The sequence below is a fragment of the Fusarium coffeatum genome (assembly GCF_003316985.1).
Source record: "Fusarium coffeatum strain FIESC_28 chromosome Unknown BRIP53273_contig_82, whole genome shotgun sequence".
NCBI classification, from domain to species: domain Eukaryota; kingdom Fungi; phylum Ascomycota; class Sordariomycetes; order Hypocreales; family Nectriaceae; genus Fusarium; species Fusarium coffeatum.
Genome location: NW_022157878.1, coordinates 246,042 through 262,521, shown reverse-complemented (window position 1 = coordinate 262,521; position 16,480 = coordinate 246,042). Strand labels below are relative to the sequence as shown.

Sequence of the window (16,480 nt, the reverse complement as noted above, 5' to 3'; positions counted from 1 at the left end):
CCGAAGTTCTGGACGATACCGCCGTTGGGGAGGAACATGGTTCCACGGATGACCCAGGTGCCGAGAGCTAGAAGAACGCCTAGGATAACACTCATGATCCCTGTTGTGGTTAGTTTCTGGTATGTGTTGTGGTATGACCGACTTACAAATCTTTGGTAGCTGCCATTCCACAGGTCTGGGCTCCCAATGCGCATTATCGTAAGCGACAGCAACTGTGGCAAGGTCTGCAAATAACGCCAACTGCTTTGATTAGCCGCTGTTCTAGTGAATAAAAGACTAACTGATAGATATGAACGTACAAAGACAATCAGGTCGACGCGGATGGTCTCGTTGAGGATGATCATGGAGAGCGTGAGGTAGATCTCGAGGTGCAGACAAAGCGCGATACGGTATTCTTACGAAAATTAGTCAGGTTCGGACATCTGGAAAGGGTTGTACTCACGGATATACGACTTCATTCTCGCAAAGATCTGGCGGGCAGTCTTGATAGCCAGCACAATTGTGCTCAGACCCGGCGCGAGGAAGACAATATCAGCTGCCGCTTGCGCAGCTTCCGAAGCGCCTTCGACAGCAATACCACAGTCGGCTTTCTTCAGAGACGGAGCATCGTTGACACCATCACCGGTCATAGCTGTGAGATGGCCTCTCTGCTGTAGCATTTCTACCACAGTGTATTTATGCTCAGGAAACACTTCCGCAAAGCCATCCGCGCGTTCGACAAAGTCATGCTGCACACTCCCAGATAAGCCACCGTGGATAAGACGGTCTGAGTTGTACACCTTTGTGCCCAGTGACAGCATCTTGCAGGTTTCTTTGGCGATAGCGATGGCATCTCCTGTTAACATCTTGACAGGAACACCAAGATGTCCGGCTTCGATGATCGTCTGAGCAGTATCCTCACGAGGTGGATCGAACATGGACAGGAGACCCAGAAGAATCCAGTCGCCGTCGTTCTTCTTGTACGCAACACCAAGAGATCGGAATCCACGACGAGCAAAGTCTTGAGCCTTTTCCCTATAAAGCTCACTTAGATGCTCTGAGCCCGGTCCCAGAAGCTTGAGAATAGCCTTCGGTGCACCCTTTGCGCAGATAAATTTGTCGTTGCCGAGACGGCACACAGCGGTGATTCTCTTGGAGACGGGATCAAAGGGTGTGAAGGACTCGGTTACCCAGCCCTGCTTAAGGATCTCTCGGGCTTCGGGGTAACGCTTGAGTGTAAGAATGGTGACCTTGTCGATAGGATCTAGTGTCTTCAAGTTGTGACTTGATGCAAGCGCTGCACATGCCATCATCCAGTTGACGTCCTCTCCTTCAGCGACGAAGGGATCACGGATAGAGAGCTTGTTGGCCGTCAAAGTACCGGTCTTATCGGAGCACAGGATGTCGACTCCAGCGAGTGATTCAATAGCTGTGAGCTTTTGCACGATCGCCTTCTGCTTGGCCAGATAGGCAGCTCCTACAGCAAGTGTAGTGGTAGTGACAACAGGCAAACCGACGGGAACACCAACGATGAGAAGAACAAGTGCATAATGCAACAAGTTCTGAGATCCAGGAGCTGTAACGCCGATGTGATGGAAGAAGCCACCGATCCAGGCGATCAAGATCCAGAACATGACCAAAACCAGAAGCGTGGTACCGATGTTGTTCATGATAGCCTTGAAGTGACCTTGGTCCTTAGCGCCTTGGACGAGATCAGCTGTACGTCCGACGAAGGAGTCTCTGGCAGATGCTTCTACCAAGCCAAATGCCTTTCCTCTCTTGCAGCCAGTTGTATAGTAGACCTTGTCACCCAGATATTTCTCAACAGCGAGTGACTCTCCTGTAATAGAAGATTGATCAACAGCGGCGATAGGACGACTTCGGTGGTCTAGAGGCTCATTGCCGTGGGTGTGCGGACGACCATCTTCCTTGCTTTCACCATCTGCATGCTTTGCATCACCATTGGCATCATCCGGGCCATCAGCCATATCATCTTCTTCATCACTTCGGTCCAACTTGTCCTCAGCTCTGAGGCGCTTGAAAAGCTCAAAGTCTTCCGGCCGGGTATAGTCGCAAATGAGTCGCGCGTCTGCAGCAACTGTGCCACCTTCTTCGATGAGGAGAATGTCGCCGGGTACCAGCTCTCGGGCTGGGATCTCCTGCTCAACGCTATCGCGGACAACGGTACATCGCATAGCGATATCTCCCTTTAGACTCGCTACGATATCTGCTGCTTGTTTCTCTTGGATGACTAAATAGTAATTAGAATTGGTCGCATAGGGGTTGAGTTGAGGAGAACTTACAGCCTACAAAGGCGTTGAGCATGAGGATTCCAACAATGACTCCAAAGTCGACCCAGTCGCCCAATCCCACGGCGAGTAAAGCAGCTACTTCCATAACTATAGCACTTGGTTAATGTTTTCTCAATCGGAGTCATGAAGGAGTGCAGCTCACCATAGAGAATAGGACCAGTGAAGAAGCCTAGGAATTTGGCGAACATATTCTCCTTCTCAGAGGTAAGTTCGTTCCACCCAGTGACCTTTCTTCGCTTCTCAACCTCATCAGAGGACAATCCAGCTCTCAGATCTGTCTCAAGCCATGATTCAGAAACTCCGGCTTTGCCAGTGGACTGATCTTGATCTTCAGAGCCACTGCTGCCAAAGCTCCACCAATGCTTCTTCTTGCCTTTTCCAGCTTCAGAGTCCGCTACGCTTCGGCGACGATCTTCGCGGTAGTTGCTGATGTAGTGGTCGAGAGCGGGATACTCGTCGAGGTTAGGGTCTGGGAAGATAGAGCCAGCCCGGCCTTTGGAGGCGCGAGAAGCTCGTCTTCCAGCGTTGGATTCCACATCATCATCATTCCTCTTGCGACGATGGAATAACTTCGACATGGCTGAAGAGTTGTGCAAAAATAATAGAGAAATCTATGTGCGCGTGCTAATTCAGTGAATAACCATGCGAACACACTTCAGATCAGCTTGTTCCAGTAGGCGCCTCAAGCTGTATTTATTGTGTTCGCAGACAGCTTGTTTCCTCATTCAGATAGCTCCCTCTCGTGGTAACTCGGCATTGCAACCACACAGCATTATCTCCCTCGCGTTCGCGACAACTGACCACCGACTCTATGACATGCGAGCGAATTTCCGTCATGGCCGACTGTTCCGAGCAGCAATTGAGTGGTGTCAAGAATAGAAAGCTCGAGATCTGCAGTGATCACATCCCCTCCCGCTCACACCGGGAGAGGAGAGTTTCAAGAAAAGTTGGTGTTTCGTTACCGAACCGGCGAGCACTTTTGGAGAAGCATCCAATACCAGCAGCTCCAGGGTCGAACTATGCTGTATAAGGTTCATCGGTTTACTGGAGGGCGGTGCCGAAGGCTGACATCCTATCCGTCAGAACCGAGAAGCAAACACAAAAGTTGGTTATTCCCGTATAAGTGAATTTCGGCTATGCGGCATCTGGCGATCGTCATTGATAGCTCAGGTATGTGTTGTATGCATTGCTTTCAAGGTCGCCCGATGGTTATGAGTGGTTTTGGATTGATTTGTTAGCTGTTGGAAGGTCTGGATTGCCAACAGGCACGAGCCAAAGTTCTCATCATTACGTCACCTGAATAATGGCTTCTTTTCGAGACCAAAAGCCGAAGCCAATTTCGTTCTAGAAATATGTATTGAGTAACGAGTGGCTTACAAGGCCGTTGCTGACTTTCCATGGAACCGGTTTGTATAACCAACCGCTGTGTGGTATCACAAAGAACCCTGTAAAACGAAGAGAACGCATGCAGTTCCTAATTCCGAAGAACACCGCAGACGGATGAACCCGTCTTTGAGCATTAATTGTTGATGGTGTTCAAAGTCACACGCATTCAAAGAATCGGGAAGCTGTTCATGGTCTGTAGGACACCTATCCGAAGCTGAGGTTCAACCCAAGAGCTCACACTCTCCATGTCACACATCTTTCAGGCTGTCTCAAACTAGAAGGTTGTAGAGGCATCATTCCTGAATTGATGCTTAATTTCGAGACTGGGAAAAACGATCTGCTGGGTCAAGAGAGTCGCTCATATAGATGACAGAAGATGAGCCAAGACAGATAATGTGATAGTATTACTACATACTGCATGGCAAGTCAGCAACGAAACTTAGAACACCCCGGAATCATTCCGCTTCACCTACATATCTACATTCCCAAAAGAACAAGTCCAAGAGCAACAGCAGCCGGGGCAGCCTGAACGTAAAGAATACGCTTGTTGGCTGTCGCACCGCCATAAGCGCCCGCAAGTACGACACAACCGTTGAAGAAAATCTGCAGCTGCTTCGCAAACACAGGGTTCGGGTGAAGAAGCGACCAAATCAACCCAGCTGAGAGGAAACCGTTGTACAGACCCTGGTTCGCCGCCATGGTCTTGGTCTGCTCGGCGAATTCAGGTGTGAGCTTGAAGGTCCTTCTCCCGCGAGGAGAAGTCCAAGCAAACATCTCTAGCCACAGGATGTAGCTGTGAAGGGCGCCGACAAAGCCGGTTGTAACGAGTCCGAGAACACCCATATTGTAAGAAGGTGGTGGTGGTAGATAGTAGATGGGAGGTTTTAGCGTGAGATAGAAAACGTGGGTCGCTTAGTGAGTAGATTGAGAACTAGCACAAGATAGAGATCGCAGTGTTATTTAAACAGGTTGATAGACAAGAAGAGGAGGGTAAACAAGACGCGTAAGTGTTGAAAGGAATTGACTTTGGCCTTTGAGACATTGAGTTTTCGCGATGGCTGCAGGCTGGCGGATGACTAATTTTTCCATTTGAGAGAACCAGTGATACGAGCTTCACCAAAATCAGCCACCTGCCAATCCATGAAAACGGTCCTTGCACGACCCTCGAAGGGAAACTCGTCCGAAACCAGCGGGAATATGAACCAGAATCTGTAACAAACGAAACTTTAAATCCAGGACCCATATCTTCGATCTCGGCACTTTCATTCATATAGTCAAGGAGAAGCCTAACAGACGAAAATGGATACACTCTATCCTAAGACTTTATTATTATTTGCAAATACTTATGATTACCTTACGAAATAGGTGCAGGATGTACAGCTGGGCATCAAAGAGATCAGTTGTCATGAGTGAACCTGCCATCATTTCAATCGAGTTGAATCACATCATGGCTTGATTGAATAACTGATGTAAAATACCAATTCATTATTATTTATATGATCCAAACTTGGGTCGAATCTGAGACTAGTCATGCGTTTGGTGCGAGGAGATCGATGTGCGAGCCACAACATCAAACCCGTTGGGTATACCTCACACGCGCGACTACCATCTCCGACCCAATCCATCTCTTCGTCGAATTAAAGTGTAACCTTCGGTTAACTTAATAAGCAAATCGGAAATCCAGTCGCTTATTGCCGTCAATCTCTCGCTGCTCGTTGTCCGTTTGGTACTCGAGTTGCTGCTCCGGAGTCATCTGTTCCCATTGCTCAACCTTCTTCTTATTCAGGTGCACAAGCCACTGTCTCTGGACAATAAACACGACAACAGAGAGACAAAGAATCGAAATCAGGACCTTGTTTCCGTTCTTGAAATACGGTCCGTCCCACTTTCGATAGATCTGACTGGAGATAACACTTCCACTGCTTTTTGTTAGCATTTATCCGATCAAGATAAGAGCGTTCACTTACACTTGAACCAATACATTGTAGGAAGCCGCTGCAATGGCTCTCTTCTTAACGTCGAATGAGTTCTCTGAGATCCAAGAAGATACAAGAGGGTGGAAGTATGGGTATCCTGAGATCAGGGTGATGATCGAGAACCGACCCCATTCACGACCTTGATCAGGGAGCGTCAGGAGAGCTGTCAGCAGCGGCAATGACCAAATTTCTCCGAACAAACAATGAAAGGCTCGTTCGTTGAAGTATTCGGAGCTGTAGGCGAGCGCAAGCATAGTGATAATCTGAAGAGCTGCAGAAGGTGCAGTAAGAAGGTTGCTGGCCAAGGTGCTGAAGTTTCCGACTCTCTTCAAGGTCAAAGTCAAGTATGCCTGAACAGGCGCCGCAGGGATGTATGCAACAACACCGATGAAGTAGAGTCCCCAGAGAGATGGATCGCCCCATGCCGCCTTGACGTCCTTCCATGTGGCTGGCTCCTTGAGCGCTGTAAGGCCCTTGGCAGGATCATCTCGGAGGATTCGGTTGATCATAATGACCTCTTCACGTTCGGTATACCAGGATTTGCGCCAGATAGCAGTCTTGGTACCCGTTGGAGAAGTCGGAAGATATACCATCGAGACGAGACCGATGACAACTGTGAGAAGACCCTCGAGGAGCAAAAGCCAGAACCATCCAGGATGACCGTTGATGCCTCGCATTTCAAGCAGTCCAGCAGCCAAAAGAGCTGAGATAACACGGGCGACGTTCAAAGTGGACCAGAAAGCAGCAAGTCGAATCGACAACTCCCGCGAGGTATAGAAGTACGTCGCCATGAGGATAACACCAGGGATGAAACCGCCCTCAAAGGTGCCGATCAAAGCTCGAGTGACATAGAAAGCAGCTCGTCCGGTCATGAAGGCCTGGAAAGTCGACACAAGACCCCAGCACACCATGAGGGTGGGCAGCACAGTCTTGAAACCATAGCGCTTGGTGAGGAAGATAACAGGAAACTCGGCGAGCAAGAAACACAGGACCTGGATCGTCGTTCCGTTGTTGTAATCATCAGTCGTCAATCCAAGATCAGTGAGAAGGTCGTCTGCCAGGGCATTGCTGATATTACCTCGGTCAAGCTGAAGGCCGAAGAACTGAGTATATCGTGTAAGTAATTGAATGATCTATCGTCTTTCGCTTCTCTGTACTCTCGTGGTGTTGAGGTGGGCTGGGGTGGCCTTGTACAACACCCGACCTTCGAGAGAAAAGTACGTACCATGAGACACAACCAACTCAAAAGCTTCAAATCAGTCTTTCGAACAGCTCTCTTTTCTTCTTCGGCGGTCCAAGTAGCCGAGGGATCCCACCGATGGCCGCCTTCGTAGTCGTTGTGTGGTGGTAGCGCATGGCTCAGTTCAGCTCGGCCGACTCCGACTTGCGACTTATCGATATGATCCACCGACGCGCGCGCAGTAACCGCAGAAGTCGACTCGATATCCGGATTGCCCATGTTGAAATACAGGCTATTACTCAATCGAGTTTCTCGGAATCTCAATGACTTGTCTAGAGTCAAGTGCTTGCTGCTGATCTCCAAACTCGGGGTCTCGGTCAACATATATAACTACATCTACACTTTGACCTTAAACACAATAGTCCATACTACCTACCGAAAGAGTCTCCGGGATACATACAAATTCACTATAGTCCCCTTAGCTTGTGTGGCGCGATCGCGCACGCCATAAGGGCATGAAGCCAGAAGTGGTAACCTCGAGTCTCATAGTACAGGGCCATTAATCCGCCAAGTGTAGAGTCCTTGACCATCTGACAGGGCATTCGAAACACAGGATTGGTTATGTCCCCTCTTTGAATGCTGGGGTAGATTCTCCGAGAAATTCTCCCTCTTCGCATAAGCTGGTCATTAGGTGATTGTTAGCCTCGATGTCGTCTTAAAGTGCGGGGAGTTGCATCGCGTCGTGATTTGATCCTGTACGTTTTGGCTCGTTTTGGCTCAGAACGGTCCGAGGCTTTAATCTGGGGTTAGACTGGTTTCCGAAATACCGGGTCTTGGCTGTTATTTATTGAGTCTATCCTTCTCCGAAAGAGTCTCCGGGATAAGAGTGCGGCTTCACATAATTGTCTCGCATTCGCCTCTCAATTCAGTTTCTCGGTCAATTGAGAATATTATTCAATCATAATCCTATATTGCATCATGCCTTCAGCTGAAGTCGAGACCCTCCCTAGTCATATCGTCGGCGGAAATGCCCAAAGCAGACCCCGACTAGACGGACCCTTGACTTACACGGGGAGTTTGGACAACTACTCCCAGTTTGACGTCACCCCAGTCATCGGTCGTGAATTCAACGGTCTTCAAATTCGAGACCTGCTGAAATGGGATGATATTCACATTCGAGACCTTGCTGTCACAATTTCCCAGCGTGGTGTTGTGTTTCTGAAGGATCAAGATGTTACCCCTAACGAGATGAAGGACTTTATGCTGCGACTCACAGACCTCGCTGGATGTCCTTCTACCTCAGGACTGCATGTTCATCCGCTTACAGAGGAGGGATCAGAATTAGGTGATCAGATTAGTGTTATCTCGAGTGAGAAGCAGAAGAAGGGTGGTGGTTTGACACATCAGTTGAGCGATGTGAGCCGATTCGCGAGCGCCGGTTGGCACTCTGACATGTGCGTATAAACTCGCAGTCTCTTTTTTGGACAATGCTGACCTTGCCAAGTACTTTTGAGAAGGTTCCTTCAGACTATGCCATGCTCAGGATCCACACACTACCAGCAACAGGTGGTGACACGGTATGTCTGCCACTTACACCGGGCTAGCAACAATGAAGTAACCTGTGTTACTTTGGCGCCTGGTTTTGCTTGTATACAGCTAACTCGGTCAGCTCTGGGCATCAGGATATGAGGTCTACGACAGACTCTCCGACCCAATGAAGAAATTCCTCGAAGGTCTCACTGCAACCCATGACGCATCATTCTTTCACGACGAAGCCCGCCGTCTAGGAAACCCCATCCGCAAAGGTATTCGAGGTTCTCCTCTGAACCAAGGCGAGAACCTCACAGCCGTCCACCCTCTCATCAGAACCAACCCAGTGACAGGCTGGAAGTCTGTCTTTGTCAACAAGGGCTTCACTAAGCGTATCAACGGACTATCGAGGGATGAGAGTGATACGCTTCTCGCTTATCTTTTCAACTTGGTGACACAGAATCACGATGCTCAAGTTCGATACCGATGGAGCAAGAATGACTGCGCGATCTGGGACAATAGATCGACGTTCCATTGCGCTACCTATGACTACCTAGAAGCAAGAGCGGGAGATAGAGTGGCCAGTCTGGGAGAGGCGCCGTATCTTGATATTAACAGTAAGAGTCGTAGAGAGGTGTTGGAGATCTAAGGAGTTAGTTATACAGAAACGAGTCGAAGAATGTATGAACAACATGACAGACCCACAAATAATCTAAGTTTATGAAAGTGATGAGAACATTTCATAAGTCTTAGTATTTCTATTATCATAAAGACTGAAATATTATGATAAAGTCTGGATGAATGAAGCGATATCTGTTGGTGTTTTGCTCTGCAAGACGCCATTGGTCAGTCAACTTAGGCGCATAACCAGACTTGGCGGGCCCAAGCTTTCCAGACTCAGACTCAGGGTTGCAACGAAATCTTCCGAACAATCACATTGCATTGTCAGGAACAAGTGTAACGTCGGTCGTCACCGCCATGAATCATAACGTCTCATAGAAGAGCCAATGATTCAATGAAGCCTCAATTAATGTCTTTCGGTCTGCGACGGGCCTTGGGCGGTCAGCCTAAGTCTCTGTCTCTGACTCTGACACAGTCCACTGTCGGAGGCAGGAACCCGATGACCCGTACCTTCCACCTTTCACGACCCCTCCCCCGCATCAGCTTAGGAGCTAGCAGCTCTCTGTCAGCTTTTCGACCTTCTATAACAACAACTACAACAACTCGATCTCTTCATACTTCTCAATCCTCATATCTCCTTTCAAATAACCCTGCGACAGCTTCGTATCGACCTACACTCTCTCAGCCTTCACTCTCTCGACCCTCTATTCGCGACTCCAAAGTCACATCTTCTCTCATATCCCGTCGCAACTGCTCTTGTCGACGCGCCATGCTTCGCAACGGTGAGGACGTTACCAGCGCAAGCCTCGACGTCCGTCGAGGTCGCCAGGTCCTCCCTAAGAACGTCAAGCCACTGCACTACGATCTTACCCTCGAGCCCAATTTTGAGACCTTCAAATATGAAGGTACCGTCGTCATCGACTTCGACGTTGTCGAAGATTCAACATCCATTGCTCTCAACACAGTAGACCTCGAGATCCACGAGACTCTGGTCGAGGCCAATGGTGCTACCATCAGCTCCTCCCCCACTCTCGACTACGACAAGGACTCCCAGACCACAACCATTACCTTCGACAAGACGATTCCTGCAGGCCAGAAGGCTAGGTTGACCCAGCGCTTCACCGGTATCCTCAACGATGATATGGCTGGCTTCTACCGATCTTCATACAAGGACGAGCAGGGTAACACAAAGTATATCGCCACCACTCAATTCGAGGCTACTGATGCTCGCCGAGCATTCCCCTGTCTCGACGAGCCTGCTCTCAAGGCCACATTCACTGTCACTTTGATTGCTGACAAGGACTTGGTCTGCCTGGGCAACATGGATGTTGCTTCCGAAAAGGAGGTTGACTCCAAGGTTACTGGCAAGAAGAGCAAGGCCATCACATACAACAAGACACCCATCATGTCTACCTACCTCTTGGCCTTCATCATTGGAGACCTCAAGCACTACGAGACCAACAACTTCCGAGTTCCCATCCGAGTGTGGTGTACCCCCGATCAAGATCTCGAACACGCCGTCTTCTCGGCTGAGTTGGGCGCACGAACCCTCGAGTTCTACGAAAAACAATTCGGCTCACAGTATCCCCTTCCCAAGATGGACATGGTTGCCATTCCTGATTTCGCCGCCGGAGCTATGGAGAACTGGGGTCTCATCACATATCGAGTTGTCGACCTTCTCCTAGACGAGAAGACAAGCAGTGCTGTTACCAAGAAGCGTGTCGCCGAGGTTGTCCAGCACGAGCTTGCTCACCAATGGTTTGGCAACCTGGTCACAATGGACTTCTGGGATGGCCTGTGGCTAAAGGAAGGATTTGCTACATGGATGTCGTGGTATTCTTCCAACGCCTTCTATCCCGAGTGGAGGATCTGGGAAGGATATGTCACCGAGGATCTGCGATCCGCTCTGGGTCTTGACTCTTTGCGCAGCTCTCACCCCATCGAGGTGCCTGTTAAGCGTGCGGATGAGGTCAACCAGATCTTCGATGCCATCTCATACGAGAAGGGTTCTTGTGTCCTTCGCATGATCTCCAAGTACTTGGGCGAGGACGTCTTCCTCAAAGGTGTTCGCATCTACCTTGACCGACATGCCTACGGCAACACAGAGACAACTGACCTTTGGGCTGCTCTCAGCGAGGCCAGTGGTAAGGATGTCGAGCGTGTTGCAGACATCTGGACCAAGAAGGTCGGTTACCCTGTTGTAGCCGTCACCGAGGATGAGTCCAAGGGCACAATCCACGTCAAGCAAAACCGCTTCCTTAGAACGGCAGATGTTAAGCCTGAAGAAGATGAAGTCCTTTACCCCGTGTTCCTCAACCTCAGAACAAAGGACGGTATCCAAGAAGACCTTGCGCTCAACGTCCGCGAGGCCGACTTCAAGGTGCCTGACTTTGACTTCTACAAGGTTAACTCTGGTCACTCCGGTATCTACCGTACCTCTTACACTAGCGAGCGACTCCAGAGACTTGGACAGAACGCCAAGGCAGGACTCTTGGGTGTTGAGGACAGAGCTGGTATGATCGCTGACGCTGGTGCTCTTGCCGCTGCTGGTTACCAAAAGACATCTGGCCTGCTGTCTCTCCTCCAGGGCTTTGACTCCGAAGATGAGTTCATTGTCTGGGACGAGATCACCCTCCGTGTTGCTTCTCTGCGGGACGCTTGGGTCTTCGAGGAAGACGACGTGAACAAAGCTCTCAAGGCTTTCCAGCGAGACTTGGTCAGTGAGAAGGCCAATGAGATCGGCTGGAATATCTCAAGCTCTGACGACTTTACCGCTCAGCGCTTCAAGGCACTGATGTTCGGTAAGGCCGCCATTGTCGAGGACGAGTCTGCCAAGAAGGCGGCCTTCGAGCTGTTCGAGAAGTTCATCAACGGTGACCGCGAGGCCGTTCAGCCTAACCTTCGATCCAGTGTGTTTGGAGTTGTGCTGACCTACGGTGGCGAAGCCGAGTACAACGCTGTTCTCAAGGAGTACGAGACTGCCAAGCAGAGCAGCGAGCGCAACACCGCTCTTCGATCTCTCGGCTTTGCTAAGGATCCTGAACTTATCAAGCGAACTCTGGCGTACACTCTGAGCGATAACGTCAAGACCCAAGATATCTACATGCCTCTTGCCGGCCTTCGCGCTCACAAGGAGGGTGTCCTGGCTCTTTGGGGATGGGTCAAGGAGAACTGGGATGTTCTCACCAAGCGACTTCCTCCCGGCATGTCACTCCTCGGTGACATGGTGGCCATCTCAACAAGCTCATTCACACACGCCGACCAGATCGACGACGTCAAGAGCTTCTTTGAGGAGAAGGGCAACAAGGGATTCGAGCTTGAGTTGGCTCAAAGTCTTGATGCTATGAAGGCCAAGCAAAACTGGCTCGCCAGAGATAAGGAGGACGTTAAGCAGTGGCTTGCCCAGAACAAATATCTGTAAAATATTGCATAGACGGAGTTTTGCGCCGGGAGATGATTACATATGAATGAATAAACTTGTAACAACGTACGAGAATTGTCCCCCAATGCTTATGATACCAAGAACAAAAGGCTGAGTGCTAATCTAAACTGGTAAAATTGTCTAGTCTCTTAGGATATGTATTTCGTCTTCTACGATCTGGTCATTTTGTCTCTTAGGATCTTAGATCATTTCGTCTCTTAGGATCTAACATTTCGTTTTGTAGGATCTAACATTTCGTCTCTTAGGATCTGAGGCTTCGTCTTTTAGGTTCATAATGATCAATTAATCTAATAATAGGTACCCTATGTTGCCTGGGTTCAAATACCTCTCGCTAATGATACCGCTCCTATCCCTAATAACGCCTAACAAGATATAAATAATAAGCTACTGGAAAAAGAATCTTCTCTTCTTGCCCTTGCGATCAAGTGGTCTTACGACAATATCCTAAAGAGAAGGGTAAACCTTAGGGTCCACAATAATCGTCTGGTCGCCGTCGTCCTAAGAGACGATAATGTGATTGAAGTGACCCGGGACCTTCAACCGGCACTTTTCACAGTCTGAGCGAAATCCTATGCTGAAGCTCTTCTTCATGCCGGGCTGCCAAGTCCAGTTGTTAACCGTGTGTCGACTGCGTATGTGACCTCTTCGAGGAGGAGAAGGATCGCTCTCGTGAGGTTCTTCTACATCCATCATATGATGCTCTACATCATGAGGAGGTGAAGGCTCGACTCTCACGTTGGGATGTTCCATCCCTGGGGATATATGAACGCTGGCGTCGAATCGGTTGTTGACGGGGGTAATGGGTTCGCATGCCATGGTATTGTCATCTTCACAGATGGGAGAAGGGAGGCGTCGTTCATTCTGTGCGGCTTGCCATCCTCCAGCCATTGTTCGAGGAACGCTCTGGTCCTCGTGGAAGCCGGTGTTTTGGTGGCCAAGATTGGCGACGCCGTTAGGGCCATGAGCCTGCTGGCCTCTAACCTGGGCGGCAAAGCTGGGCTGAATGGGTGTAGGCATGCGCCCGTTGGAATTACAGTCGGTCTCCATCTGCATCATACTCAATCGGTCCGATCCTTGTTGTGTTTGCGCTTGCATCATATTCATATCGGAATATCCTTGGTCCTGTGACGCCGAGGAGGTTCGAGGGAGCGCACGGAGGGGGAGACACTGCAGTCGTTTCTTCAAAAAGTCAGTAATCTTCTAAAGCTTAGGAGAGCAAACAAATAAAATAGCCTAACTGCTAGTCTAAGCTGGCATAAAGTGGCTAAAGTATTTTGTCTCTTAGGCTTGGTGCCTAGGCTGTCATGACTTACATTTCGGTGCTCACCGAAGCTCATGCCGTTGGCAGCAAGTTCATCGTCTTCCCGGCCTCGCTTGCGCTGCTCAAAACTGGCGTGCTGCTGGGCGAACATCTTGTCGTCGTAGCCGGTTTGTCACAGAGAATTTGCTGCCCAGCACTTTGAAAGATCTGGATTAGTTCCGTATTGAACAAGATGTCGGTCGTCGTTTAGTACCAGACCCTGCGTATTGATGCGGGTGGATACAAAAGGTCCCGGGAAAGTCGTGGTACAGTGTGCAGTAACCAGTAACCAGTAGCGTTACAGCGGGGGTATCCGATTCCGATGCAAGACGATGCAATAGAGTACAGTAATGTGATGGGCGGGATCAGATCAAGATGTATCGGGCCTGATGTTGATGTTGTGGACAAAATATTGGATGAATGGATATAAACGTCAATGACAGATCCAAGTGTAAGAGGTTGGGTTGGGTTGGTCAAAGTAGAAAGAAAGTTGAGGGTCCCGATCGTTAGAGTTGAGTTCACGAGGAAGTGGCGGCCTGTCGTCGGTCAAGGAAGGAAGCCACGCAGCCACGGCAGGTAGTGGATCGGAGGGAAGCTTGGAACGCAGGCAGTAAGCCAACAGTGGAGGGGTCAGTGCAGGCAGGCAGTGAGGAGAGGCTGGGGGGGTGCTCTTTTTGGGGCTGGCTGTCACTTGAGGAGGTGCGATGCAAGAGATGAGGGACCAACAGCAAATCAGGCAAAAAGAATAAAAATAGTGAGACAATTGGAAGGAGCGGGGAAATATGTAGTAGGGCGGTCTATAATGTCTTGGGTTATCATTCAAGGTATTTGAGGGTCTTGTCTCGGTGTTGGTGAAGCGAGACTGGCAGACTGGTAAGTAAATGTGAATGTAAATATCGGACGAAAGTAAACAAAGACCAACAAAAAAGGAAACGAATGTCATGCACAGCACAGCAATTGACGATTAGAGCAGTAAAGTGAAACAACGATGAAAAGCTTATCAAAAGCTGAACAAGAGAAAAAAAGATTGAATCAAGAGAAAGAACGTCACAGTCAAGGAGGAAAGGGGTTGGTTAGGTTGGTTCTCAGTGAATGAAGACAGGAAATGGCAAGGCCAAAGTTTGTGAATGGAGACCAAACCAGACCAGACCAAGCCATGGCGCGCATTCGCTTCACTTCACCAGTCGATCGGATTCCTCTCAGTCTCGGCTCCGTCGTGGGGATCGCCGAGAACCCGAATGTCCATATCAATGAGCGATCCCTTGATGGAGGAGGAACGATGATCTAATTGACCCTTGACAGTCATGCTATGCTACCTATGCTCATCATGCTCATGCTCATGGCTCATGGTTAATCACGAGAAAGTCAAGAGGCCGGGCTAGGCTTGGCTGGGCTGGCTGAGTGGACAGCCTGGACTAACTACAAGGGTATCACGGACCAACAGATCCGCAGTACGAGGCTCCTAGTCCTCAGACGCAACGCGGTTCACTACTACGTTTGACAAGAATTTGTGAGAGTTGAGTCGACATGTTGTGCTGTTCAACGGAACTTGAATGTCTAATAAGTCTAGGTTTCAGTCGTGTTTCGCTTATTCGATTTCCGTCTTTCCGTCAAGGTAGGACACGACTTTTTTCTGAGACGTTGCAACGGGCTTGTCTTGTCTTGTTGATCTTGGTTCGAACATCTGAGACAACTTCTGTACTTGGCTCAGATCAGATCCCTTAGTCCAGTTAGTAGTCCTCGGTCAATGACCTTCCGGTCTGTGCTGTAGGGTAGTGTTGTGCCCAATCTTGGACCGAGATTCTTGAGATCAGTAACAGATACAAACTCTTTTCCCGTTTGTAACACGATATGTTCGTAGTAGCATTGTTTATTTCAAGTCCGTTCCCCCACGTAATTTCCCATGTTTTGGTGGTTCATTACCCCCCCTTTCTTTGGCGACACACATTCCTCTGTGCAACTGATGAACCCTCTAAACTCCTAAACGTGGGGAGATTTGCAAGCCGCCACGATACCAAAGAGACCCTGTCACAAATATTCTTGCATGCCGACGTCACCTTCTCCCTTCTCCCTTCTCCCACTTTTCTCCCATAAAGACCAATTGCTCATATTACTTCACAAGGGATGCGATTGATTATCGTATGTTATCTCACGTTGTTTTCCGAGACGCGTCTATTGGTAGGGAGAATAGTGGTGCTTAGTGACATTACTTGATTACCCTAGTTTCTTAGATCAGACCCTTGGACCCCGGATAAGAAATTATTGCTACTCCGTAAGACCGAACGGCGTGACCGTGATCAAGATTAATAAGAGATCTGGAGATTGGAGATTGAAGTCAAGAAAGGGTGGTGAATAGGTACTCAGTGGTTGGTCAGTTGCTACTGGACTGGACTCGACGGAATGGCCTCAATATGCTCGAGACCTTAGTAAACCACCAAGAGAAGGCTAATGCAATACGACAGTGAAGCGACGGCATGATGACCTCCCACAGCTTTGAGGAGGTTGCACTTTCGGACGGAATTGGTAGAACAGAGGGCGGTAAAAGTGATCACCCGTTCCTTGCATGCAGCTTCACTACTGTAATAGTAACTTCAAGCCTCCGACATAGGCGGTATGCCCGTCCGTATATGTATGTACGGAGTGTATATGGCTTCAAGCCGTCCACATGTCAGATATAAAGTCGCCTACTCGACTATTTTCTTTTGCCTCGCGTAACCGAGAAATTGTCACTACGGACCCAAACCGGAGCCAATT

The 16,480-nt window shown here is 49.2% G+C and overlaps 4 protein-coding genes across 4 annotated transcripts; 1 reads left to right on the top strand and 3 right to left on the bottom strand.

Moving 5' to 3' along the window:
• Nucleotides 1-4,154: 4,154 nt before the first annotated feature.
• On the bottom strand, nucleotides 4,155-4,520 carry FIESC28_04015 (uncharacterized protein; the record flags this gene model as incomplete). The annotated part of the gene is made up of 1 exon (XM_031158164.1): nucleotides 4,155-4,520. The coding sequence occupies one exon, from the start codon at nucleotides 4,518-4,520 to the stop codon at nucleotides 4,155-4,157; it is 366 nt and encodes a 121-aa protein (XP_031017864.1).
• Nucleotides 4,521-5,337: 817 nt separating this feature from the next.
• Nucleotides 5,338-7,112, bottom strand: FIESC28_04014 (uncharacterized protein; the record flags this gene model as incomplete). Its single annotated transcript, XM_031158163.1, has 3 exons — nucleotides 5,338-5,596; nucleotides 5,645-6,756; nucleotides 6,879-7,112. The coding sequence occupies 3 exons, from the start codon at nucleotides 7,110-7,112 to the stop codon at nucleotides 5,338-5,340; spliced, it is 1,605 nt and encodes a 534-aa protein (XP_031017863.1).
• A 699-nt stretch (nucleotides 7,113-7,811) lies between these two features.
• FIESC28_04013 (uncharacterized protein) lies at nucleotides 7,812-12,405 on the top strand (the record flags this gene model as incomplete). The annotated part of the gene is made up of 4 exons (XM_031158162.1): nucleotides 7,812-8,287; nucleotides 8,338-8,410; nucleotides 8,503-8,980; nucleotides 9,644-12,405. The coding sequence occupies 4 exons, from the start codon at nucleotides 7,812-7,814 to the stop codon at nucleotides 12,403-12,405; spliced, it is 3,789 nt and encodes a 1,262-aa protein (XP_031017862.1).
• Nucleotides 12,406-12,924: 519 nt separating this feature from the next.
• On the bottom strand, nucleotides 12,925-13,838 carry FIESC28_04012 (uncharacterized protein; the record flags this gene model as incomplete). The annotated part of the gene is made up of 2 exons (XM_031158161.1): nucleotides 12,925-13,626; nucleotides 13,740-13,838. 2 exons carry the CDS (start codon nucleotides 13,836-13,838, stop codon nucleotides 12,925-12,927), a joined length of 801 nt encoding a protein of 266 aa, XP_031017861.1.
• Nucleotides 13,839-16,480: the final 2,642 nt, after the last annotated feature.